Here is a 25,330-nt window from a genome sequence, read left to right on the forward strand (position 1 = left end):
AACCCTTGCTTTGCTTCTATTTCTATCATTTCTTTTCTTTTGGTGGAGTTAACATGCTAACAAGCTCATTTTCTGACACAGAGTCACTGCAGCGTGTAGTCTGCTCTGGATAAGTAGCGGTGCTCAGGGGGCGTTTTATAACCTCTTGTATTGTAAAGGCAACATTGGCTGAGGCGCTTGGCAAGACTGGTGAGTAAACAGCTGGTAATGCTAACGTTGGCTATGTAGCAAAAGCAAAACTTACACATGCCTATAGCTCCTTTAAAAAGCTTGTGTGATGTGCCCAATAGCAAAGTGTATTCAGTTTGCTGTGATAGAAAAACAGGGGAAAGCATCAAATCCTCACATTTGAAATGCAGGAACTAAGTGCTCGTTATTGATGCTTGATAAATGATTTAAATTGATTAAACCACTGACTGCTTCAGCTTTAGCTGGCCCTGGATAATAAATTGTAAACTAGGAAGTAAAACACTTGATGACTTGTTGTCTTCTTTGTTGACTGATGATTCTCATGCACTTGAAGTTCACAAAAACACAGTGGCCTTCTCATTTAAAAAGCACACAGGTTTTATTGCATATCAATTTCATGTATAAATTCTTCATAGCATTGGAAAGATTACATTTGGTATACATTGCTATTCTACAGAATTAACATCAGAGTCATATCTTTTCAATGAAATTTCTCTAAAGTACATCTTCAATAATCACAAGCATCAAAAGAACTGCAATTTCAGAATTGTTCAATATTATTCTACAATCCTTTATTGTTTTTCATTATGTCTTCTCCCACAAGTCTTTACTATGTCTTTCAGAGCCACCTGCCCAAACATCTGTAAGGCAGTCAAGAACTTGAAGTCAAACCTACTAACCTAACCACATTTACAATAAGTGCATCTACGGATTTATTTTTTTCTTTTCTTTTTTTTTTCTCTTTTTTTTTTTTGATTTGATACACATTTCACAAATGGACATCATTATGACTGCTAAACACGTCATGCACAATATCTTTTTTTTTGTTTGTTTTCAATAAACATAACAGAGGCGATATACAACTCAGATTCAAACAAAACAAGCACCATCCATTTAAACCCATATTTTTCAATGATTTTTTTCTTCAGACAAATGCACCATTGTTTTTCATTCTTTAAAATACTATACAGTTAAAAAGAAACAATATGTATATTTTACCTTCTCCTGTAACAGTGGGGGGAAAACAGCAACCATGTTCTATTATGCTGAAATATATTTCAGCGACCATCTGCCAGAATACTTTCTGAAGTTGGCAAAATGGAATACTTCAATGCCTTCAATTCCTTTGCTTTACACAGCGCGTACTTATTACAGTAGTCCATGACATGAATTACTACATATAATCAACCTAAAAACTCAGCGACCCAAGTCTTTACATTTTATAACCACAAGTTGGAAAACAATGTGTTTACCATGACTGAAATCTCATTCAGTAGAATTGTAAAAAAAAGACTTCTGTCTTTAGAAAAATGAGATGATGCAGTAGTCCTAGCATCACACTACCACCTGCTGTCGTGAAGAAAAATTACAGTGCTTCCGTTTTCGATTTTTCTTATTTCTCCATGTCCAGCACAAGTTGCTCATCTACTGAAAGTGAAACTTGTCAGAAAATTTTTCTGTGTTCTAAGCTTTAGAGACCTAAGCCCGATCAATTTATGGCTTAGACCAACATGGTTTAAGTGCTAGTTTGAAAATACAGCATCAGGCCAAGTTCTCAAAGTCCCAGTATGCAGGAAGGACCAAGGCAACAATGATCAACAATACTCAACCCCCTGTGCTTCCTGCAGCTATCTACAGTTATCTACAGTAAATGACTCATGCCCTCCATGACACAGCTACTTTGTGGACCACATGGAATGAGTTTTCAGTATGATCTCAGAAAGAACAGGGAATATACTGTAATGTTAAACTAATGATCAAGTGTTTCTGTTTTCCCTGTCCAGAATCAACTAGACATTTTTTTTTTTTACATGTTTTGGCAGGAACCACCAGCAGAAATATGATGTCCATTTTAATACTATCTGTGGTTTACTTTACTCTATTCTTTTGGTTTCATGAGTCCTTGCCTTCCTTCTTGCATGACCAGATGTTCATGCAGATGTGACTGTGTTTTAGACTTTTAGACCATGTAATACAGGACATTTCATTTTAAAAAGTTTTTTTTGTTTTTGGATACACTAAATCTATCAAATGAAAAACAGAGGGAAAGGAAGGGAGCTTGATGTGATAGAAACAAGTCAGATTCAATAGTGTGACAATGTAATGCCCTTTTTCTGACATTCATAGTAAAAGTTGTCCAAGTCTGCCCCCCCCCCCCCAATACTTTAACCAATTTGAACAAGACACATTCAGTATACTGGGTTATAATGGTTGAACTGAAAAAAAAAAAAAAAAAAAAAAAACACTGCAGGACGTTACAATGCCAAATAGGATCTAAAACTAACTACAACTATCTTTCACTATAAATAAAAACAGTTAATTTCATGGGTTCTTTCCATTTTGGCACACTAACGCATCAAAACCAGAGATTCAGAATCTCCCCCACGTTCTGACAGGCGTTCATTCCTTCAGCAACAAGAAAAGAGGGATAAAATGACTTTTCTTCATTTTCACTCCTCCAGTCATGACAAAACAACCAGAAATAAATACATACACACACTTCTGAAATCAAATATATAAGAGCGTAATAAGAAAAACAAATCTATGACAGCAAATGCAAGCCCCTTGGACATGAAATGATTGTCAGAGAACAGAACATTTTCTATGGGTTATTTGGCACATACCACTCTTGCTATGAACATCTAGGTTATTTTGTACATCATATGACAATATCATACAATTTTGGTCCTTCTCTAAAATAATTATATTAACAATTTAGCACTGTGGTGCCTACAAAGAAACAATACTGTGGTATCTAAGAGGAAAGTAAGTAAATAAAATTAACAAATGACGATGAAATAAACAAGCAGAGAGAGACTTCCTCATTTTTTGAGTATGATTTAAATTCATTTTCAGCATGATCAAATTGGGTAACCAATTACAATGGCTAGTGTCCCAGATAGCTCATTAAAATCACTAGTTGCCGTGCACATTTGCACATTGAACATCGAACATCATTCTCCATTTTAATCATTCAAAAATCAAAACAGTCTACTGGAACTGTCATTTCCTCAAGTAACATTTAGTGTGGTGCTATTGTTGATTCTGCACTTACAATTGAAACAAGATCAGTTCATGAGTTGCCCATGATAGGTGGGGAAAACCTGGAGACAATAGTGCACGCGCCTACTATGTTCCTGGTAAAACAGCACCACCTTGTGGACATGCAGTGCTAATGCAGTGCTGATGCTGCAGTGCTTGTAGTAGGCGGTGTACACAGACTTTAGAGACATACAAGTCATTAAGTGTCTTTATGAGAGCCTAACGCAGGGTCTCTGTGGTGCTGGAGTGAGCCTTGTGGACTTGGGGAGGGTCAGAGTAATGCAGAGTTTCAATGCTGTTGAGAAGCATTCATCATGTCCTTCACATCAACAGGAGCTTAGCAGTGCTTTCTCTTTGACAGAGTCTTGCGAGACCCCTCTCCTAGGGACAATCTCTATCACTCACACACACATACACACACAGACACACGCACACTCACAAATGAACACACGTATCCACACAAACACTTCCTATCTTGAATGTATGTGACACTGAATTCTTCTCCAGGCATCCACGTCTTCTCACTACTCATCTCCACTCAGTCTCACGTTTCTATCCATTTGCGAAACTTATGTTCCTCCTACTCTTCCTCCCACCTCTTCTCTCTTTTGTCTAGATGTGGTTGAGCGGGTGAAAGCTGCTCGTCTCAGACGGTCCACCTCCCATGCTCAGCCAAGCGTCCAGAGAGTTCTGGGAGGGCGCATGCAAAGGGTTGTTCTCAGAGAGAGACAGCATCATTGCATAAGCCTGCGGGAGAAAACAGGCCACTTTTAACAAGAGAAAACTGCATGGTTCAACCTTTTCAAAAAATTGTCATGAGCAACAGTTCTCTACTTATCCTGTCACCTTTTGAGAAATTAAAAAAAAAAAAAATCAGACAATTTTGATTTGCTACAACTTGGGACTTTTTTCTGTAGCTTCTGCCATCATTTCTATTGCTAATAACACAATTGTCTGACCGCTTGTGTTTCTTGCACCATTGTAGAGATGTTGCCATATTCCCGGATCTTAAGTTGTAACAAACCATAATTATCTTTAATTTCCTTGTTACTATACAATGTAATGCTGTTTCATTAGGCTGTTTTAAAAGAAGATCATAGAAAAGTTAAGAGCAGCTTACGAACAGTTTATATGTTAGAAGGTTAAGTGAGGGGGAAAGACGTGAGGGGGGCTACAGTTTCACCCACTGGATTAACAAAGTTTTCTTTTATCAAACACCTGAAATTGTGAAAAGGATCCATCTCATCCCTGATCTCTGTATCCACAGGGTTCATTTATTCCCTCCTCAGGTTTTCTCAGAACATGTCCTCCCTGTCCCTCCCTCTTTGAGTGGACATCCAAAAGCCAGTCACATACCTGGGTTTTGGCCTGCCTGTACAAAGTCTCTTTCAATGCCTCCGACTCTAGCGAAGTGTTAAATATGTCTTTAACATCAAAGGGTTGCTCGTCACTGGCTGCTTTACGTAACCCATCCAGGCTCTTGGGAAAGCTAGGCAAACCCTCCAGGTCCAAGAGAGAGCCCTCCTCCTCTATACACCTGCACACGAGGGATGGATGGATGGATGGATGGCAGAAATATGGCAGTATGGAGTATGGAGGGATGGATGGATGAAGAAATGGAAGGATAGATGGGATAGATGGAGAAGTAATGCAATGGAGGGGGGGAAGGAAATTTAAAGTTTAGGTAAAAGACAAAAAATGAAGAGAAGGGAAAAGGAGAGGTGTGATTAATAAAAGGTATAGGGGATAAATTGGGAGAAGAAAAAGGAGAGAAAAGAAGAGAAGCTGAGCTAATCTTAGCTACAGTGAAGTACTGACTTTTTTATTTTGTGTTTTACCTCTGTCCTCAGTGTGTAGTGTTGTTCTGTATGGGCATTAGTTAGAATGAACGATGGTATAAGGAGCGATTTCTGTTAAAAAGGTTTGTGAACAGATACAATACATGGTGTACGCTGGTTGTTAAGTGTAGATTCAGGTAAAGAGAATCCTGAACCTGGACTTAAGAGCTTTTCTGTGTAGTTAACAAGGTGAATACCTGCGAGTGTGTTCGTAGCTCATAGCCAATGGAGCCGTCTCCGTCTCTTCCTCTTCCTCATCTTCTTCATACACTCCTGTCGTGACGGGAGACGGGGACTCAGGCGCCTCATCATGAGACTTCTCTGTCAGGCTGCCTTCCTCCTCCTCCTCGTCGTCACCCTCCACTTCCTCTTCCTCTTCCTCCAGCCCCTGGAGCCCTAGCTTGGAGTTGGACAGACTGTGGCTTGGTGGGCGCTCCTCCTCGGCCTGGTCTGATCTGCAGAGGGATCAAAAGTCACAGCCGGGAGGAAGTGTTTTTAGTCTTTGTAAGTGTTTCAGAAACCGCTGCTTTTTTCCTGCAGAACTATAGTGACATGTCAGTAAAGTTATGTTTATCCAGTCTGTGGTGCTGCATACTCCTTGTGGGAAAAAAAAACTCAAACACTGTTACAAAAGCAAAAAAAAAAAAAAAGTTTTCTAAAATAGTGAAAACCACAAGAAGGAGAAGTGGCTATGAGTGTGAGCAGTCCGAGCCAATCAGGAAGGGCAGGAGGGAAAAGAAGCTAGCCAGGATTTTAGAGAGAGAAGAGGAAAAATGTATGGAGGACCTAAAAAGGCTTGTTTTAGTTTGTTCTCTGGGGTCCGTGTCCAGTCTGGAGCTGGGTGGCTATTACCATTTCCTGACCAGCTAAAGACATGACTCATCATGGGCAGAGAGAGAAACATAAATAATCTGTTGACAGCACGCACAGTTCAACTCCAGTGTCCACACAAACAACACGGGTGCTGACAGTGCGCGTTCGAATGGCCTTACACATGATTAATTGGTCAGCTCCTCAGAAACGGAGCAGGAGATGGCCCTGCTTCAGACGGGTTCCTCCGCACTCTGTAACGGCCGAGCGTACTTTGTGTGACTGAAGGAAGACGATGGCTGATCTGCAAAGAGGCTATCAGCACACCACCATTATGACCTGACATCTGTAATGTTTCCAGCCAAGCGCCCCGACTCCCCCTCCATCACCCCCAGACCACGATGTCATGGCTCATGATATCATTTCCTCTGGGACGGCAAATTTACCCCTTCCATTTTTTTGCCACACAGTGGACATTTATCAAATCGGACAGGATTACCTCTGGGAAGGGGTGCACAGGGACAGGATTGGGTCACACACAGTGGGTGGGTAAATGCAAGAAGGGGGACTTTTGCGGGGGTGGTGGAGTTCTCCTCTTTCAATCTAGATTAAATATCACCATAATCAAATTGCAGAGCTGTTTGGTGGGGAAAAAGTCCATGCCTGTGTACAGAGAAAGAAGCGTAGCTCTGACATAGGGGGCCCTGGGTTTTGTCATTTAGTCTAAACACGTCAGTTGGGTGTTTGTGTTAGCGGGCTAGGGCTATGGGTATGGCCACTGGATGGGGGAAGAGCTCCATCATCAGTGGATCTCCTAGATAAATGCCTCAACCCGAGTTCCCCTCAGGGTCCAAACTGCCAGTCACTGAAGCCCAGTTCCAGACGAGGAACCAGCTCCAAGTTTAGATTTATCCAAACCATAGAGCTCAAGCCATGGCCTGGGTCCTTGTTCCAGCCCTAATTACGACCTGGATTATGGTCCCAAGGAGACAGATACCTCTTAGTCCTTCAACACTGCAGTGTTGGAAACATCTATGTACAATCTAAACCCCCTAACTATTTTGTCTGAAACTTCCCACCCTCAGACCAGCAGTGCTGCCTCAGCTTCTGACATCCCCAGCTTGGAAACAAGTCAAACAAAGTTTTCATGTGAAAACAAAAGCTACCAGGGACTTTTATTTTGACTGGCTATGATGTTGAAAAAAGAAGGAAAAACTACATTGCGAGGGCGGTTAAGAGCGATTACAGATAGTCATCCATGAATGTGTGTTTGCGTACGGCGTTTGACTTCAGTCACTCAGAGGGAGAATAAACAGTGAGCTGTCTGGTGGGAGGACAGAAAGCATAACACTTAGTCTGAATTACAGATATTAAGATGTCAGGCCGGTTTGTTGTGGATGAGACTCAGTATTGATCCCAGATGGCAGAGGGGCTAAATTGCCACTAGGTCTGCCGGCCATAATGCATGTTGACAAGAGGGAGGGGGGATGATGGAGGAAGACGCAGACAGAAAGTGAGACTACCAGAAAGGAATTCACATCATGAATAAGAGAAAACTGAGGAGTGTATAGAGCCAAGGAGAGAGGGCAAACCACTGACTGAAAGAGAAATACATCTCAACCTCCTTTTTTTGTGTGATACCCTCTTCTTGTCTGAAACCTCGGAAGCTCTCTCCCGGCTGAGCTACTGACACTGAAAGCAGTTCAGGGCTTAAGGCAGGAGGCTGCTGACCTTTTCATTCACTGACCAGAGTGACTGTTAGGTTTCAAAATAGACCATCCATTTTCATCATTTTATAAGAAAGTTATGGTTTTTACAACGCAGAAAAAAAAAAAACAGGATGATCCCTCCTGCCAGAGTTACTGGTATTAATTTAGCAACTAGCTCTAATAAAGTTTGTTTGATTGTTGAGATGGACGCTCGCTAGTGTACTACACTCTACACACAATCCTAAACAGGTTTTAAGTTTTACTATGCATACTAAATCCACCTGATTTAAAAAAAAAAAAAATGTTATTGAAATACACATTTGTCCCACAATGCAATACAAAAAAGAAAACAATTGTGGATGATGGCAGAACAGCTGCAGAACAATCTTAGAAAACAAACAAAAAAAAAACTAAGTATGGCATCTTTGAAAAAAACCCATCTTGTTTTGTTTTTGTTAAGTTTAATTAAAGGCATTGAAAAGTTGCAGTTGAATGAACTGTTATTTAATGTATTATCTAACCAACTATGGTAGGAAACTGAGTCACAGCTCTGATGTTGGTGACTATTGCCAAGCATCTTCAAGCCACTAGAGAGCAGTGTGCATCAAGTACTAGCATGCACTGAATGCTGCTCTGCACAGGGGCAGAATGAAGGGGCTGCAAACATGAGATGTTGCTGTTGCTTTTAATTGGTCAAATGTTGTGTCCTCCTGCATTTCCATACGTGTTTGGACTATATGTCCTGATGAGATGAGAGGGATCAAAAAGTTCCTTAAAGTGAGGTCATTTGACTGTTCTTACTTCTTTAAAGTTCGGTTTGAGGTTAAATTTAAGATGTGGTTGGGGTAAGAATTAGAACTTGGCATGGAAAGTAGAGGGGTAGGCTCCTGGATCAAATGTAATCACTGAAGGTCTTTGCAAAAATCTTAATACAAATGTGGTCTGTGCAAGCGTGTTTTTTTGTTGTTACCTCTTATCCATGGAGCTGGAGGCCTGGTTCATCTCACTGTTGGAAATGAAGTTGCGGATTTCCGAGAAGTACGAGTCCTCCTTCTCATCTAAAAGTGCATGATTGTCTGGCTCGGAGTTTGGCGAGGAGATGGTGGTTCCTAGGTTGGAAAGCATCCCGGACTGTTGGCTCACTGTTGGGGAAAGCGTGCAGACATACGCATCCACGCACATAAACACACATGGACATGCACACCAGCCACATATACATACACACAACCAAACACAGAAGGGTGATTAGCTTGATGATCATCAGACATACATAATAGATGAGCTGCAGGAAAATGCAAAATATCATGAGGTTTATTATGAACATAAGTCAGATTTTATTATTATACCAAAAGCTGAGATTGTGCAATTTTGTTAAAACTCTGTGATACATATTTTTTTTTACTAACAGGAAAATGTTTTTGGAATTCTGTGTGAAGGATAAACAGTGGTAAAAGACAAAAGACAAGCCTTGTGACATGTTGCTGTTCTTCTTGCATTTGCCATCTTATTTTTTACATAACCCTCTTCTCTTATTCCCATAAATATAAAGGAGAGTGTCACAGTTACATACAGATAACTGAGGACATGCATTTTTTTAATGCTAAATTACACTGATTACTCCTCTTGTTTACACTAAAAGACATGTTTGTCTTGTGACAGTATCAGAGGCTTTCCCCGTCTTCTTGCTCACGTGACAACACTGGCCCATTCTTCTCATGTAGTCAGAGCTGATTAGACACACTGTTTACTGGCAGCACCCAGCTGAATATTCCCGAACACTCACACACAGGAGATGCCCAGTTTAACCACAGTCTTCCACTGTTGGCCAATGTGTAGTCGGACTCGAACCTTACTTTAGACCTCATATTTTGGTGACATTTATAGGTTTCGAAAAATATTTTCCCTCCATGTTTTTAAATTCAGTTCTCTTTCTTACAGGTTTTTATAACATTGCTCTTGGATATATCTCAGTGGCATTTAAGGCAAAGGATGGTGTAATTTACAAAATATAAGAATATCCCTGTTTATGTTCAAGTCAAGGACAGTGCCAGAATGCAGCATGTAACTTTGTGAATAAAAGAGAATATACTCCAAATATACAGTTTTTCCAGAAGGAGCCAGTCAGTGTTTCCTCAGTCTGTATCTTTGCAACTGACACTGAACAGTTTTAGCAGATGCTACTGTTTACTTCAATTTGACTCACATTTAGGAATCAGCAGTGTTCTCCTCAAGGATACATCAGGAAACATCTGCTCACTCTGCCGCAAGGAACTTGTTTATGAATTGCCTCTTATTAACATACTCACAAGTCAAACAATGGCATTCTTTGGTATCTGACAAATTTAGTTTGTACGTTTGCGATGTCACAGCAGTTTGCAGCTCCACTGGGGACAAGCTGCATAAGTGCATTGCCTTGCTTCATTAGGGTGTCATTTTGAATTTAGAAATGTCAACACAACTGTGAAGCACAGATCAGTCGGATGGAAGTGCTCAAACATGCAATCGCTCAGTTCAAAAACTTTGTTTTCCATCCTTCCAGAGCGGCGTACTTTCATGATGGATCTAAAAAATCCGTTTTTGGCAATGCAGTAGGAAAAGCAAGTGTGAATACTTCAATTAAGTGGTTTTCCCACTTTAAATCATTCACAATACCAAACTAAACATTTATTGAGGTGAAGATTTAAAATTTTCCAAATAGGTAATGTGAGCCATTCATTATCCAGTCCATTAACATAACACAAAATAACCAGTCCCTGTTTAATAACTACATTGCAGTTCTCACAGACCCACTTTTCTCACAGAAAACTGAGTCATGGATGTTGCAGACTGACCAGGAATGTTCTCATGCTCGTGCTTCTTGAGATGGCGGTCGAGGTTGGTTTGCTGACCAAAGCAGCGGTTGCACAAGTGACACTTGAAGGGTTTCTCCTTGTTATGGATGTTGCGAACGTGGCGTTGAAGATTGGATGAGATGCTGAATGAGCGGTCACAGTATTTACACCTGCCAAAGGAGAACAGAAGAATTTAAAAGTGAGGCAGCGCGGCATAGTGAGCAATGACTGCTTTTCGACCACATAGGAAGGCAGGGTTCATGGTTTTGCAGACTGCAAATTGGTTTTTTAACATTTTTTGGGAGGAGCACAACATAGACTTGGTTTTTGAACATAAATTGTTCAGAACTTAAATTGTTCAGTAACTGGATTGAAGAGAGTAATGGAAAGACTGATAGCAAATGAGTTCTGCAGAGTCAGTTAAAAAACTTATAATAATATAATAATTCAAACTATGTAATGGTTGTGTTGCCAGTGTTGTTTTTTAAATATCATTATCATTTTCAATATTGATGTTTATGGTTTTTTTTTTCAACGGATGCGCCAACCCAATCCCTCAATTCAGAGCCCCATCGGGCAGTAACAATTTCCCAGCCATTGGAATCACTTTTACGTAAGGAAAACTGGGCCAGCTGTGGTCTAAAAAATACAGAGACGGCCGCCCACTGTGACTTAATGAATGTTACTGATAAGGCCAGTATTGGAACCCGATACTAATTCTGCAGATTGTATAGATGCGTCCCTAATTTTGTACCTGCATTAAAATAAAACACAGATAAATTCCTGCATATCTTAACAAATAAAACTAAAATGAACAGGCCCTATGTCTCTGTTGATTCACCCAAGCAAACAGAGTAAAGTCCCACAGAGAAAGGCCAGCAGAGGGATGCCAAGTGTGGAGAATAGCAGTGAGACAAGGACACAAATAAAAAATACATCAAGAAGAGCATCTGTGGGAGCAAAGAGTCTTTCACAAAGATTAAAGATTAGACTGAACTACAATAGAATACGATGCAGTACCTGTAGGGTTGTTCTCCTGTGTGTGTCCGCAAGTGTCTGGTGAGGTTTGCTGAACGAGGGAAGATTTTCCCACAGTACCTGGCGGAAAGAATGGATGGATGAGAATCAGAAAAAAATATTATTTTATCATCACTGCAAATATTGATTGTAACAGAATGCAGTGTCATGTATGTTGGTTGGTGATTTTTTACTTGGGTGGGGCTCCTGGCACTGACGGCTACATCTACAGAGGACTGTTACATTTACTCTACAACTGAACCAGAAAATAAAACAGACTCAAGCCACGAGCTCAGTCTGGCTACTTAATCTATCTGTCTCTTTTGTCACCAAGAAGAAGGATCCTCCTGACTGCTCCTTTTTTGTAATGTTGTTGACATCTGTTTAAACGGACCAGTGGAGCTGGCAATGCCTGTCTTACAGATATGTCCTATGTCCTACTGTACTAGAGCTAAACAGAAGGAGGTTCAAGAACGTCCAAGCTCAAAATGCCCCAATGTGTCCCCTTCATGTTTCTTACAAGAGTGGAATAGAGTGGCTAAATGTCTCTCGTCTTTAAAAGGAGGCTACGGTTATTGATAGTGTGAGAGAATCAGGAACTGCCTTCCTTGTGTGAGGTCTTGACTTGATTCGCTCTTTTATTGGTTTATAGGTGCTGTCTTCCACTAACCTGCAGGCGTAGCGCTCCTTGCCCTTACGGAGGATGGCGTCTGAGAGGGAAGGTGGTGGTGAGCGGAAATTGAACAGTGGATGAGCTGAGTGTTGCAGCGAATTGGGCGGCGCGTCAAGTTTTAGAGCCCCAAAGCTCTCCAACTTCTCTGTCATGGTCTCCATGGCTGACATCTGGGGGGAAGGAGTATGTGGAGATGGCAAAAAACAAAAAAGGAATAGGTAAGAGCAATATATATATATATATATATATATATATACAAACACACACACACACATGTGTGTGTGTTAAAAAAGAAAAGAAAGCATTGAAAACAAAGACACAATGTCAGAAAAAAAAGGGAGCGAGGGAAAGAGACAGAGAACAGAAGCTTTGAGGAAGCAGTATATCAGAGGTTAGCCTTGTTGTTTGTGTTAAAAGCGAGTCACCTCCATGACCTGTAACACATTCACAAATGCTCAAGTACCATTCATCCAGTACCCCCCCTCCACCCACCCTCTCTACCTCTTACCTTCTTCTGCTGAAGCTACAGTTGCAGGCTGGCAAACTGGCTAAATGAGGCATTCAAGAGCCCCAATTGGAGCTGTACAATTTAGTTTGAGATACCCCCAACTGATAGCCGCTTCCCCTCCCCTAGAAGCTTGTGAACAAAGGGGACCAGTTATGTAGAAGTTTATTTGCCAAAAACAGCTTACATCCTTCCTTTTTAGTGAATACGGGACGGGAGAGACACAGGGACAGACACTCCGTCTCGACGTGTTTATTCGCAGTCTGAGAACGGGTGGAGGGGGAGCGGGGTGATTCCGTCATGAGACTGAATTAGAGGTGGCATTGTGTTTGGATCACTGGGAGGATCGCAGCTTAGACTCTCTCATATGAGAGGTTTTTACTTGGGAGCCTGTGAAAACTTTTCATCCTGGGGATATTGATGAATTATGAGTATTCATTTACAAACACTGTAACACACATGGATTAAATAACTGACATAAAGTATACAGAGAATTAACTCACTCTCCTTTGTGTCAAAAACTCTCAAAGACCTGCAAGGTCATATGTATTTTTCCCATCTCATCTGATATTTTTCTTGCAAATTACGAAAAAAAAAACAACTTTTCTTACGTCACTCATTTATAAAGACATAACTACACACACGTGTGTAACGTCTTATATGCAAATATATGTTCATGTGTAAATTTATCTGTATATGCACCAAGTGTGTGTATTGCAAAGTCACAGTTGATTGAGGACACAGATTTCCAGGTCAGATTAAACTGCTTCCCCAACGAGAGCCCCCCATTCTCCTGGACACAAACACAGGATGTCCTTGATGGACACGGTGCTATTATCTAGCCAGCCAGCCAGCCACAGAGAAAAAAACTTGGAGGGGATTGAGTTATTAGCTGGCCTGTGGGCTCGCAGCACATGAAACAATGCCACAACTAAGATTAGCGTGGCCAAGAGAGGTAGTTTGTTACAATTCAAACGGTTATTATTCTCTCTTTTATTAATACTATCATTCCTTGTAATCAAGATTTGTAGAGGCAGGGAGGGTCTAGGGACAGTCAAACAATATGACTGATTATCAAAGGGGCTGCGATAACAGACTGTGTCTTCTGAAAAAGGTAGAAGTGCCGAGGTACACAGGCGCCATTCAGTAAACAAAGGAAGAAATCATACAGAACCCTTGAGAAAATAACATCAACACTGTGGAATGATGGTGCATAGGGCCCTATCAATTCAGGTTGCAGCAGCGTGGGAGGCAGGACTGAGGTATTTTCACATAATACATGGTTTGAAAATAATAGTTGATAGCATCTGGGAATAATCAGCCTGTATGCAATACCTGGAGGTCAATTCCCCTGTTTTGTATTCCCTTGCTGTAGTTTTTGTTCAAAGTGCGTGTACCATTTACTGTTTCTATCTAAAATTACACCAAGTGCGTCCCTAGATTTGCAGTGTGTATGTGTGTGTGCTGTAAACCTACCTGTGGATGGAAGAGTGGTGGTGAGGGCCTGAGGAACTTTTCCTTCAGAGCTCCTACGGGGTCGAGTAACTTCCTCTTCTCCACCCTGCTGGACCAACAACAAGGCAGAGGGTTACGTACCAGGGTCAGATTCATCCACAGCCTAAAACCACATACTAATCACCAACTTCTACCTTATTCGATGTGTGTACATAAGCCTTGATATTACTCGTGTGGGAATATCAGTTCCTGGTCTAATCGGGGCTGAAATACCTGTATATGGGGTCCATGAAGAATGCTGAGGGCTTGGCATAGTGTAGGGGTGGAGGCTGGTGAGGCTGTGCCTGGGGCTGCTGGTGCTGGGAGATGGAGGATTGGTGCAATGACTGGGAGAGGGGGTGTGGAAATCCAGCTGGGGTTTCATCCTTGATGGAGATCCCCTTTCCAACTCCATAGACGTGGTTCTTTCGATTATGTGGCTCAGCTGACACACCATTATGACCTCCTCGGGTCCGGCTGCCAATGCTGAGGTCCAATGGCTGTTCTTCACTGCTAGATATTGCTAAAGGTCCACTACTGCTCCCAGTACTACTGTTGGGGTTTGAGGGGTTTGTTGGGGTGGGAAGAGCTAACTTGGTCTCCTTGGGCTTTGTGGTGAGATCAAATGGTGACTCTGCTGTGGGAGCAGGAGCCCCCGGGGCACCAGAGACTATCTTGTGCAGCTGCTCGCGGGGTGACTTGGGCTCTGCCTTAAAGAACAGGCTAGGATTAAGGGCGCCTCGATCAGCACTAAAGGGATAGAGGGAGTTGTGGAAGTTGGGCAGGAACTGGAAGGGAAACATGGAATGGTAGGGCAGTGGACCCATCTTCTTCTCCTGATGAAGACCAATCAAACCTGGACCAAAATATTTCTCAGCAATAGAAGCGATGGCTTTGATGGAATCAGTGGTGGCTGCATTGGCATTTGAGGTGGCAGGTGGGAGGGCTTGCTCGTCGGGCGGAGGGAAGAAGGAGTGCTGGGATGATGCAGAAGAGAGAAATGGACGATCGATTGCGAGGTTCCCCGAACTAGACACGGCTGATATCAGTGCACTGTTCGTGTCTTCTAACTGGTGGGCTTCTTGACTTGATATGGCCCCAGATGGCTTCCTTCTTTTACCACTTCGCTCGCGTTCACTCTCTCCATCGCTCTCCAGGTCAGAGCCATCACCTGAAGCAGTACCAGTTGTGGTGTCCAAATCTGTCCCACTTGTGGTATTAACGTCTTCAAGATCACTACCGTCAGACATGTCTGCCATCTTAGATTTTGGCTTGGCTTCTCCACTAGAAGACAAATCCAGTTTGTTCTCTTTCTCTTTGTCTTCCACCTGACTCAAACCGTTGCCTCCATTACTGTTTGTGGAACTAACCATGGACAGTGGAGGTACATCTAGGGGACTCCGCGGCAGCTTCACCTCCTGACTGCTGCTGCTCAGCGGGCTCTTTATCAACGAACTGGCCGGCAATAAAGGTGGCCGAGGATACAGTGATGGGGGGAAGATACCTGGGAAACCATGTGGGAGTGATGGGAAGCCATGGGGTCCTGGGGAGAAGGGCAAGCCAGCGTGAGGGTGAGGTCTGGACGGAAAGTAGTCAGTGAATCCTAAACCTGACTGGTTTAGACCTGGAAGGTGGGAATGATGGGACTTGGCCTTGGCCATGATGGGACTAGAGCTCATGGGGATGCCAGGGTTGAACATCCCTGCAGGAGAGCCATAATGGTTTTTGCCCTCACAGAAGCGGCGATGCTTGTTGAGGGAGGAGGTAGTGCTGAACAACTGCCCACAGTCCTTGCATTTGATCTGGGTACGGCAGTCAGCATGCATACGCTTGTGGCGGCAGAGGTTGGAGAACTGGGTGTAGGATTTGTGGCACACCTCGCCTGGGGGAGCAAAAAGACGCAGCCCATCAGGGCCTGGTTAAACCCATTTTAACACTGTCTCTAACTCTGTATACCAAATCAACTCCAACACATACATTTTAATGGAAACTGCTGATAAAATAGATAGAAAAGGAAGGGGGCAGCGTTCTGTTGATGAAACCAGTCACTCATTCTGCAAATCGAAACAGCTACATTGTTTCTGATTTACTGTATCTGCATTGTGATTTATTTTACTGGCAAATATTTACTGAACACATGCAATAAAGATCATAAAATCCATATGTATTCAATTACTTTAAAGAGAGAAAAAAAATTAATAATTCTGTAGCAACATTATCTTTGCTTTTTTTAGTAGTCCAAAATAATCTAAGCCATATGTCATAAAGCTTTGCTTGAAAGAAAAAGTGAACAGGTCAAATCTATTATTTACAGTACATAATCAAATAAAAGCAATACAAATATGATCTGTGGACATGTGCTTGGTTCAGAAGATGTACACCAAGCTAGTGTAGATGGAGAGGAAAGATGAGTGCAGGATGATGGAGAGGTAGATGAGGTAGAAAGAAAATAGGCAGAAAAATATGGACAATTAAGGATGAAGTGATCATTAACTTCCAAAGCTCTCACTTACAGATAAAGGGTTTGACACTGCTGTGGATATGCTTATGCTGCTTGAGGCCTGACGAGGTGGCAAAGGTCTTGCCACACTCAGGACATGTGTGAGCGCGTGCCCCCACGTGCTGGGAGCGGATGTGGCGCTGAAGGTTGCTGGGATCTGTGAACACCTGCAATTTGAAATGAGTGTATAAAAATACAAATATAAATATATAATAATTCACAATGCAAAAATAAAATCATTTCCCTTTTTGTATTATATTTTGACATTCTCACTATTCTCATTGCTAACGAAAAAATACAGCACTCGAATTGCTTAAAGTAAAGTTGCTGTTCTTTTCTCTAACTCTACATCCAGTACCACTGTGATTTAAAAAACAAGACCAGCAGAATTTCTGAAGCAGATAAAGCCTGTGTGTCCTGTGCACAACTTACGTGCCGGGTATGCTGTACCTTATCACAGTTTTCACACTCAAAGCGCTTGCCACTGTCATGTGACATCTGGTGACGGATGAGGTTGGATTTCCAGTTGAAGGCTTTGGGGCACTGGTCACACTTGTATTCCCTCTCCTCTGTGTGGACTATCATGTGTTGGCCCAGACTTTATAAAGGGAGCACAGGTTCATCAGTGAATTCAATAAATCACTCAAGTCCTTATAATGTGCATATCTTAATGAGTACTGAGGTGTGGTAGGAGTTGCTGTCTCTGTGTACCTGTACTCATTTGGGAAGATCTTCTCGCAGTCTTTACACTCGTGGATCGGCTCGTCGCTGTCCTCCCGCTCCTGTTTGAAGTCATCTCTCAGTGCGTCAAAGATGGAGCCGCCGCTGGAGCACGAATACTTCTGGTGCCGCCGTAGCTCAAGTGTTGAAGAGAAAAGCTCATCACAGTCTTCACAGCGGTACATCTGCTCGTCTACACACACACACACACACACACACACACACACACACACACAGATATGTTTAGCCGTCAGACAGTTGAGCTCACTGAAATATGTAAAATCCATTAAAATCCATCTTAACTATGTAAAAAAAATTTTACACCTTTGATATGAATAATATAATATTCATATAATATGAATAATAATATATATAATATATAATCAAATGTTTAAATGTTATAGTTTGATATTGTGTGTTTGACACTGAGTGTAACTGCTAACGATTTAACCTTAACAAAATGGTGTTTTCCAGTCTTAAAAGCCTATTTCTTATAGACATCCAATATCTTAAATGAAAAACTAAATTAGCTTTTTTTTCTTCTTTTTTTACATTTTTTTTTCTTATCAACATAAAATTAAAATAAAAAAATCCACATAAAAACAAAGAGCTAATATCAAAACTTGGATTAACAATCTCAAGTTTTATCTTCACATAAACCAAATGTAGATTCCTGGAGTGGGACAAAAGGCAGCAACTGATACCTCTGATAATTTACACTGTTGCTGGGTGACATTTAATCGTATCCACTGGCAAACAAAGATGACTACATTTTATGGGAGTCAAGACAGTACCAACTTTGCTGTGCACAAAGAAATGAGCGAGTGACGGTTTGCATCTTAGTATTTACTATCTCCTGTAGGTCGCATCTCCCTGAAGATGCAGAACTATAAAAACTGTCCATAGCACTGAACAAGAACAAAAATCTACTACCTATCTTTAGTTACAGCTAAATACACTCCCATTCAAATGGTTAAAGCAACAATCCTGCAATTGACATTCACATAAAATGGAAATCAATTATCAGTGACATGTAGCCTTCATTAACACAGTTAATTGCTTGTTAAAGCAAGTGTTTGCTTGAGACTGGAGGTGTAATAGCACACAGGGGAAACAGTAGGGGCTGGTCTTCCCCTTCCATGTTGATAACCTTTACAATACTTCTCACCACCAAGGTCAAACGCATAAAACTCGGGCCAGCTTTTTCAATAGCAAGTTCCTGAGTCAGACGCCAAGTTCAACAGATCAGGGGAAAGCCCAGTGGAGTGTCTTTGTGCAGGGGCATGAATGTGTGTATGTGTGTGTGAGTGTGTATGTCTTTATGTGAGCATTTTCCAAAAAGAATGAGCCGCAAGGAACAGAAGTAAGCAGAGGCACAGTGGCGCCAACCCCATGGTGATTTCAGCGCCAACCTGCCATACCCTCTTTGCCATGACCCAAGCAGCCAACGCCTGAGCTGCCCCCCCCCCCCTCCCCCCCCGGGTGTCCTAACACGCCATGCACACCCATCCATCATTTCAAGTTGCAATAAATGGGTTTATCCAAAATTGACTTACAGTGCATTGCTCACCTGTTTTCTACTGCATGTGACCGTTTATCCAGCTGGAACTTCTTGGACACATTAAAAGGGCATTAGCGTAGCAACATCAATGTGTCTAATCTTGGGGAGAAGGATAAATTACCTTCTGGTCAATGGGCCATTACACTGAGCTTAAATGCTAAACTAACTAGCTCACTTCGACACCAGTGTGCACATATTTCATGAAGAGTGTGAGAGTTGGTTGTGATTTGCTGAGAAGCTCAAACATCTCAGATACTTTTTGTCTGTCGCCTTTAACAGCAGAAAATGTTTGTTTTTTTGTTAAAGGTGGCCATGCACACACGTACTCGCAAGATCCTCTTGCAACAGGAACATGGGTGTTGAGAAATCATCGGAGTGGATCGTCAGGTGTGCATGTGTGTGTTTCAGTGAGGCTGCACGTAAATGAAGGTGCTTGCGTGTGTACACCAGCGTCAGTCTGGTCTAGGCAGTTGGGTGGGATGGGGTGGGGGTGGGGGGGGTGGGGTTATAAAGGGGAGACTAATAGCTCTCTGGGAGACGAAGGGAAGCACAATTATGTGCAGTTTAGCAGCTAATCTGGGAGCATGGGTGAGGTCTCAGGGGACTCCTCAAGTCCTCTACTTCAAATTCCTTCTCCGATAAGCCAGACACAGAGAGCAGGGCTGCACTGCCAAGCTCCCACTCAGCCCTCCTACCTTTCTCCCTCTCACTCACACAAATACATGGAGACAAGCAAACAAAACAGACACTTTCATCCCGACAGTAAGTGGACTTCCACTGTCTCTCTTTGCCCTCCTCTCCGTCTTCTCGTCTCGCTTCCTCACAAACAAACATCTTCAAAAAAGCAGATGAACTGTCATTTTTTGTTTCGGCCTGCCTTCATCTCTCTCTCACAGCAACACACAACGGCAAATACTTTGGCTCTGACACATACATTCTGGCAGGTGGAGAGTCTCTCTTTTCCCTCTGTCTGCCTCCCTCTCTTTATATTTCACATGCATACACACACACACAGAGGAACTGAACAAATCATTTACAAGTCTGCTTCATCTTTGACACACTCCTCCAACATGCCAATCTGGTTCTTTTCAATAATCTAGCCTGCTTCGAGCTCCTGTTTCCTCCTGTTCCTTTGGCATGGAGAGCTGTGCATAAACTGTGCATCATGTAAAGGAGGGAGGGGTGGGGGGTGGGGTTGGGAGGCTGGTGAACTGCAGAACATCTCACGAACATCTTGTTCTCCCTCCACCATTTTATAATCAATGACAAGTAAGAGTAATCAGATTTTTTTTTTTTTTCGTCAGTGGTTCCAGAAAGACTGGAAACACAACAAAACAATGTTACCTGACAACAGCAGTTCACCACAACAAGTCCAAGATGTTGAAAGAAATACAGCGGAACTACGGCCCCTTTTACGCTCAAGTGAACTTTGAAAGAAAAGCCCAGATCGACATTGAACAGCTGTCCAAGTTAGATGATGAGATAAAATATTGAACATATTCAGTCTGACGTGTAGAGACACGGTTGAAAGGTAGTGAGTACAGTGACTCGGGTTACCCACTCGGGGGGGGGGGGGGGGGGGGGGGTGGGGGGGTGACGCACTTTGAAACGTGAGCCAATTTGCAGAGACAACAGTGTGTACAACTACAGCACTTCACACAGGCGACGCGGCGGGTTTTAGTGATATTACAGTGAAAAACAAAGATCAAACAAAAATACACAGAAATTAATTCGTTCGATTGATTTTTTTTTTTTTTTTTATCTCAACATCAAATTCGGATTTAAAAAGCCCGATCTTCAACTACACACGTCGGATAAAAGACGACTACGTTAATAACAAAAGGCGATTTCAGGCTGCCATCGGATTAATTTATTTATAATTATTAAATAATTAAAAATGTTAATAAATAAACTAACAAATAAATAAATAAAAACACACAATTCTCCGGGGCATCGTTTGACTGAACGCATGGCAGAGACATGGACGCTAAAGATCCTGAAGTCTAAAACTTTCAAAAACGCTTAGGCTGAATTATTAATGGGGACAAACTGGAAATTTGACTGAGTAATAAAATGATATAATCATCATTCTTTGGCCGATAAATAATAACTGTAAACTCTCAGCCTAAAGGTCACGAGTGCTCCTGTATGACGTGTTTGGTCTCTGGCTTTCCATTTACAGAAAAGTTCGACTTGGTTTGGATGGAATATGACAAGTGCCAAATGACGCCCTAACACACTGTTTCAGGCAAAGGGGCGCATTTCATTGCAGCATTGTGAGTGCACAATTCAGACCAGACTCTTGATGTAGCCTTCATTATTGGCAGGCCTATTTTAAATGACAGGTCCAGAACGGCCTTCGGCCAGATGCTTAATTCCATCCTGGAAATTTATGATTCGAATAATTCACATTTCTTGAGGAAAAGAAAAAAAATTCTTGGAGGGACAGATGGTGTCTTTTTTCCCGTCACATTAGCTGGGTTATGGAGTGTGTTGGCCGCGAAAGCAGCACAGGATGCAGGTTGGAGTTTGTTTAAAATGTGCGCTAATGACGCGCATTAATCTTACCTTGTAGGTTGGGTGCCATGGATCCCTCGGGGAAAACACCGTCCTTCATATACACTAAAAGCTCCTCCCCTGCCTCAATGTCCCGCACAGCTTTATAATAAATCTGAGGAGAGAGAGAGAGAGAGAGAGAGAGAGAGAGAGAGAGAGAGAGAGAGAGAGAGAGAGAGAGAGACTTTAACTTAAGGTCAAGATGGTTTTAATAAGTCTGGACCCTCACGTATATATTATAGCAGTTACAGGAAGGGCCTTATGATATTAGCATATTAATAGCCTACCTATAGCTATTATTAAGAAAATAAAACAAAATGCATGCCTAAAATAAACTACATTATCAGGCAGCAGCAGAGTTATTCAAAGATCATACATCATCTGAAATATTCAAATATTAACAATTTATTCTTACTAATTAAAAGCCGTGCTGTGAGAGGTTATTTTATTTTAATATAGCCTATGATACAACACAATGATCTGTGCCACAACTCAAACTTTATGAAATAAACAAAACGAATATAAAATAATAATTTTCCCCTCATCACAAATCACTTAAAATAAAACATGAAAATCTGTTCTGTGTACTTTCACAAAGAATTACTCAAACATGAAAAGAGGGAAAGTGCAGAAGAAATCCAGACGATACAAATGCTGCTGTAATGAGTGTAAACAGTCTGAAAGAAAAGTGGTGGATCAAACGAAAATAAACATCAAACAGCCCAGCTGCTCTCCTACGTCTTTTATTTACAGCTGCAGCAAACCGGGAAACGTCGGCTCTTTATCTGCACAAAACCATTCATTTAACTGAGTCAGTTTAATTTGTGTGATCGAGAATAAATAATTACTGAACTACGAAGTTTTTTTTTTTTTTTTTTGCTATGATAAAGACGAGGAAAACAGAAAACAAGAATAAAATTATGACAAAATTCGAGGCCATTCAGTGTCCAGGCCTCATGCAGTCTGTATCCAACATCTAGACAATGTGTGCACAAAACTAAGCTTATACATTCACGTGCAGTCTAATGACTATTCATTCAGCCGGGTCACAATGAACATGTTTTAATACAAAATAAATAAACCACAGCGCAAGAAAAAGCCCACTTCAAGCTGCATGCAGAAAATGTGGTCTATGAACACATGGGGGCGCTCTGCACCAACTCAACGGTATCAATACAACAAGGAAGGCAGAGCACACTCATTCACACACAAATACACACACACACACACACACACACACACACACACACACACACACACACACACACACACACACATACACACACACACACACACACACACACGGATACACACAAACGCAGAGGAGAAGGCAAGTGAAAATGACTTCCAAGACTTGCTGAGCTTTAGCTGAGACCAGGACCAGGGTTAAAATATTACTATTATTATTGTTGTTATTATTATTATTATTATTATTATTATTATTATTGCTGTTGTTGTTGTTGTTGTTGTTGTTATTATTATTACTATTATTATTATTATTATTATTATTACTATACAACAGTTCGGCTACGCGGCGGAAGCCTCTCTACACTTTTTCGACCTGACCTTTCTTTTCTCCGTGAGACGGAAGAGTTGAGAAAGTTGCGCGGCGCTGCGGAGAGCCTCCAACTGCAGTAGTACTTCAGTCCCGGTGGAGTTGGCGACACAACCCATAGTAGGTCTACCGGAGAGGGAGCGGGGCACTGGAGCGGACAGGGCCGGGGAGAGGAGGTCGCGGAGCAGCCAGGAGCGCTGCGGACGGTCGGTGATCGTTCCCTCTGGCTGGATGAAGCCCGACGCTCCTCTGCTGGGCTACTCTCTAATCTAGTCACTGAGCGCGTCTTTGATGATGATGATGAGTCTCTCGCTCTCTCTCTCTCTTTCGGACTCTCTCTCTCATTAGTGATTCCCTATTGCCCCTTGGTGCTCTCTCGGTTACCCGTCGGCCACTCCTCCTCGTCTTATCTCCAGCCAAAAGGATTGAGGGATCTGCGGCGCAGACCCCTCCCCGCATCTCCGATCCCAGCCGCCGATTTGGCCGCTTGATAAATCTATTATTGATGTAAATAATGGATAAAACAGCCTGGCAGACTTGCACTCACTCTATTACTTTCACACACACTTGTCCGTAGGACGGTCGGAATACACACACGCGCACACGAACATACAGATAAGCACAGAAAGTGTATCAATATCGACTGTTATCGATGCGCAATGTTGTTTAACTTTTGTTCGAAATATTATTTCGTTCACTTTCTTCCAGTCTGGCCTCAACATAACATTTCTTTGGACTCGGAGGTCAACTTTGGATTCAATGGGGTTAAACCAGTAACTTGGTAAAACTATATTTTAATACAACTTGTGAAAAATGATGAAAATGTATTTTTATTCATCCATCATCAAACGGTTATTTTTTTTTAAAGCTATTATTATTATTAATATCATTATTTGATTTTTCCTCACTCATCTTAATTGTGTTTGTTGCGGAAAAAACAAAGCAGGAAACACTGCAGGGGACATGACAGGAATATGTGCACTAGAGAAAATAAGGAATCTTTTATATGAACAACATCGCAATATCGTGTTTAATCACTCTACAATTTTATAGTCCATGCAATATATCTTGTATTCTGTTTATTTTACAGCTGATAAAATAGCTTGTTATTAATGACACATCTTCCTCCTTTTATGACTAGATTATAGATCCGCAAATATATTAATCTTTTCGAACGAATATGGCCAGTTAATAAATAAGGAAATTTTAATTACATTTCTAATGAATTTTTCTAATGTTTACAGCATTTTCAGTCTTTATGAATCTTTGTGTGTGTGTGTGTGTGTGTGTGTGTGTGTGTGTGTGTACTCTACAGTAAGGCCTGCACACTCAGACCTGTCTTGACCTCTTCCCATCTCTGTCCAGTGTTCAGGGGACAGATGTCTCATCGATCAATGCCAGCCGTAGGGCCCGCAATAATCCCCCACTGTGGCCTCATACGCACACACACACACACACACACACACACACATACACACACACACACACACACACACACACACACACACACACACACACACACACACACACACAAACGAACAAACAACAGTGTCTATTTATTGATGGATCCGTTCGGGGGTGTAAGGGCAGATCAAACAGTGTTGGAAAGGGCTCCACTCCAAACCACAAAAGATGAAGTACTGACAAGAAGGTGGACAAGGTTCGTCTTCTTTTCAAACCCCCATGTCTTACCCACCCAACTCACACACACACACACACACACACACACACACACACACACACCACCCATTGCGCTCTCTCAGCCGTTTCCATCATACTTGGCCTCAGAATCACTGAATGGGATCGGTTTACACACCAGTTTTGGGTGATTCTTGGCATTCTAAATGAGAACTTTTTCATTGGGTTAGACACACACACACACACACACACACACACACACACACACACACACACACACAGATGGTAAACTGTTGATTTGCCTTGTTTTTGTGGCCATCATTTAGGGAGCCTGAATATTACATTAAGAAACTGCAAACAGGATTGAGTGAGAGCAGTTGTTTCTCTGCAGATACAGAGAAAAAGACACAAAGCACTGGTACATGCTTTTTCTAGAAAAACCACAAAAAAACACTGTATGCACCTGATGTGTGTGGAAACAAATACAAAAAATGATCTAAATTATGCATTATCAGGCATACATTTGTTCATCGTACATCATTAATGCCAAACAAATAAACAAATAAATTATCCACTTGCTTTTTAAAAGGTTATTCTGTGCATTTGAATTTGCTCTGTGTGCATATTTCCATAAACTCATGCATTGTGCATGCCTATACAAAACAAAAAAAGAAAAGAAAAAATCACTGAAT

The 25,330-nt window shown here is 41.7% G+C and overlaps 1 protein-coding gene across 9 annotated transcripts in view; it reads right to left on the reverse strand.

Moving 5' to 3' along the window:
* Positions 1 to 543: 543 nt before the first annotated feature.
* The window catches only part of prdm16 (PR domain containing 16), a 184,376-nt gene continuing 159,589 nt past the window's right edge, over positions 544 to 25,330 (reverse strand). For 2 of the 9 annotated variants that reach the window (XM_056383807.1, XM_056383805.1), the window contains exons 5-17: positions 21,458 to 21,560; positions 17,320 to 17,521; positions 17,041 to 17,206; positions 16,622 to 16,775; positions 14,343 to 16,023; positions 14,091 to 14,178; positions 12,107 to 12,279; positions 11,440 to 11,517; positions 10,420 to 10,589; positions 8,559 to 8,730; positions 5,267 to 5,524; positions 4,588 to 4,768; positions 544 to 3,978 (exon numbers count right to left, since the gene is read on the reverse strand). In XM_056383807.1, the coding sequence (XP_056239782.1) occupies positions 3,844 to 3,978; positions 4,588 to 4,768; positions 5,267 to 5,524; positions 8,559 to 8,730; positions 10,420 to 10,589; positions 11,440 to 11,517; positions 12,107 to 12,279; positions 14,091 to 14,178; positions 14,343 to 16,023; positions 16,622 to 16,775; positions 17,041 to 17,206; positions 17,320 to 17,521; positions 21,458 to 21,560 (3,561 nt within the window). In that variant the 3' untranslated portion in view covers positions 544 to 3,843. Of the gene's footprint in view, positions 3,979 to 4,587; positions 4,769 to 5,266; positions 5,525 to 8,558; positions 8,731 to 10,419; positions 10,590 to 11,439; positions 11,518 to 12,106; positions 12,280 to 14,090; positions 14,179 to 14,342; positions 16,024 to 16,621; positions 16,776 to 17,040; positions 17,207 to 17,319; positions 17,522 to 21,457; positions 21,561 to 23,011; positions 23,566 to 25,330 lie in introns of those variants that run through there. The other 7 variants (XM_056383814.1, XM_056383815.1, XM_056383808.1 and 4 more) reach the window with 7 other exon arrangements.

The sequence above is a fragment of the Seriola aureovittata genome, chromosome 9 (assembly GCF_021018895.1).
Source record: "Seriola aureovittata isolate HTS-2021-v1 ecotype China chromosome 9, ASM2101889v1, whole genome shotgun sequence".
Lineage (NCBI taxonomy): Eukaryota > Metazoa > Chordata > Actinopteri > Carangiformes > Carangidae > Seriola > Seriola aureovittata.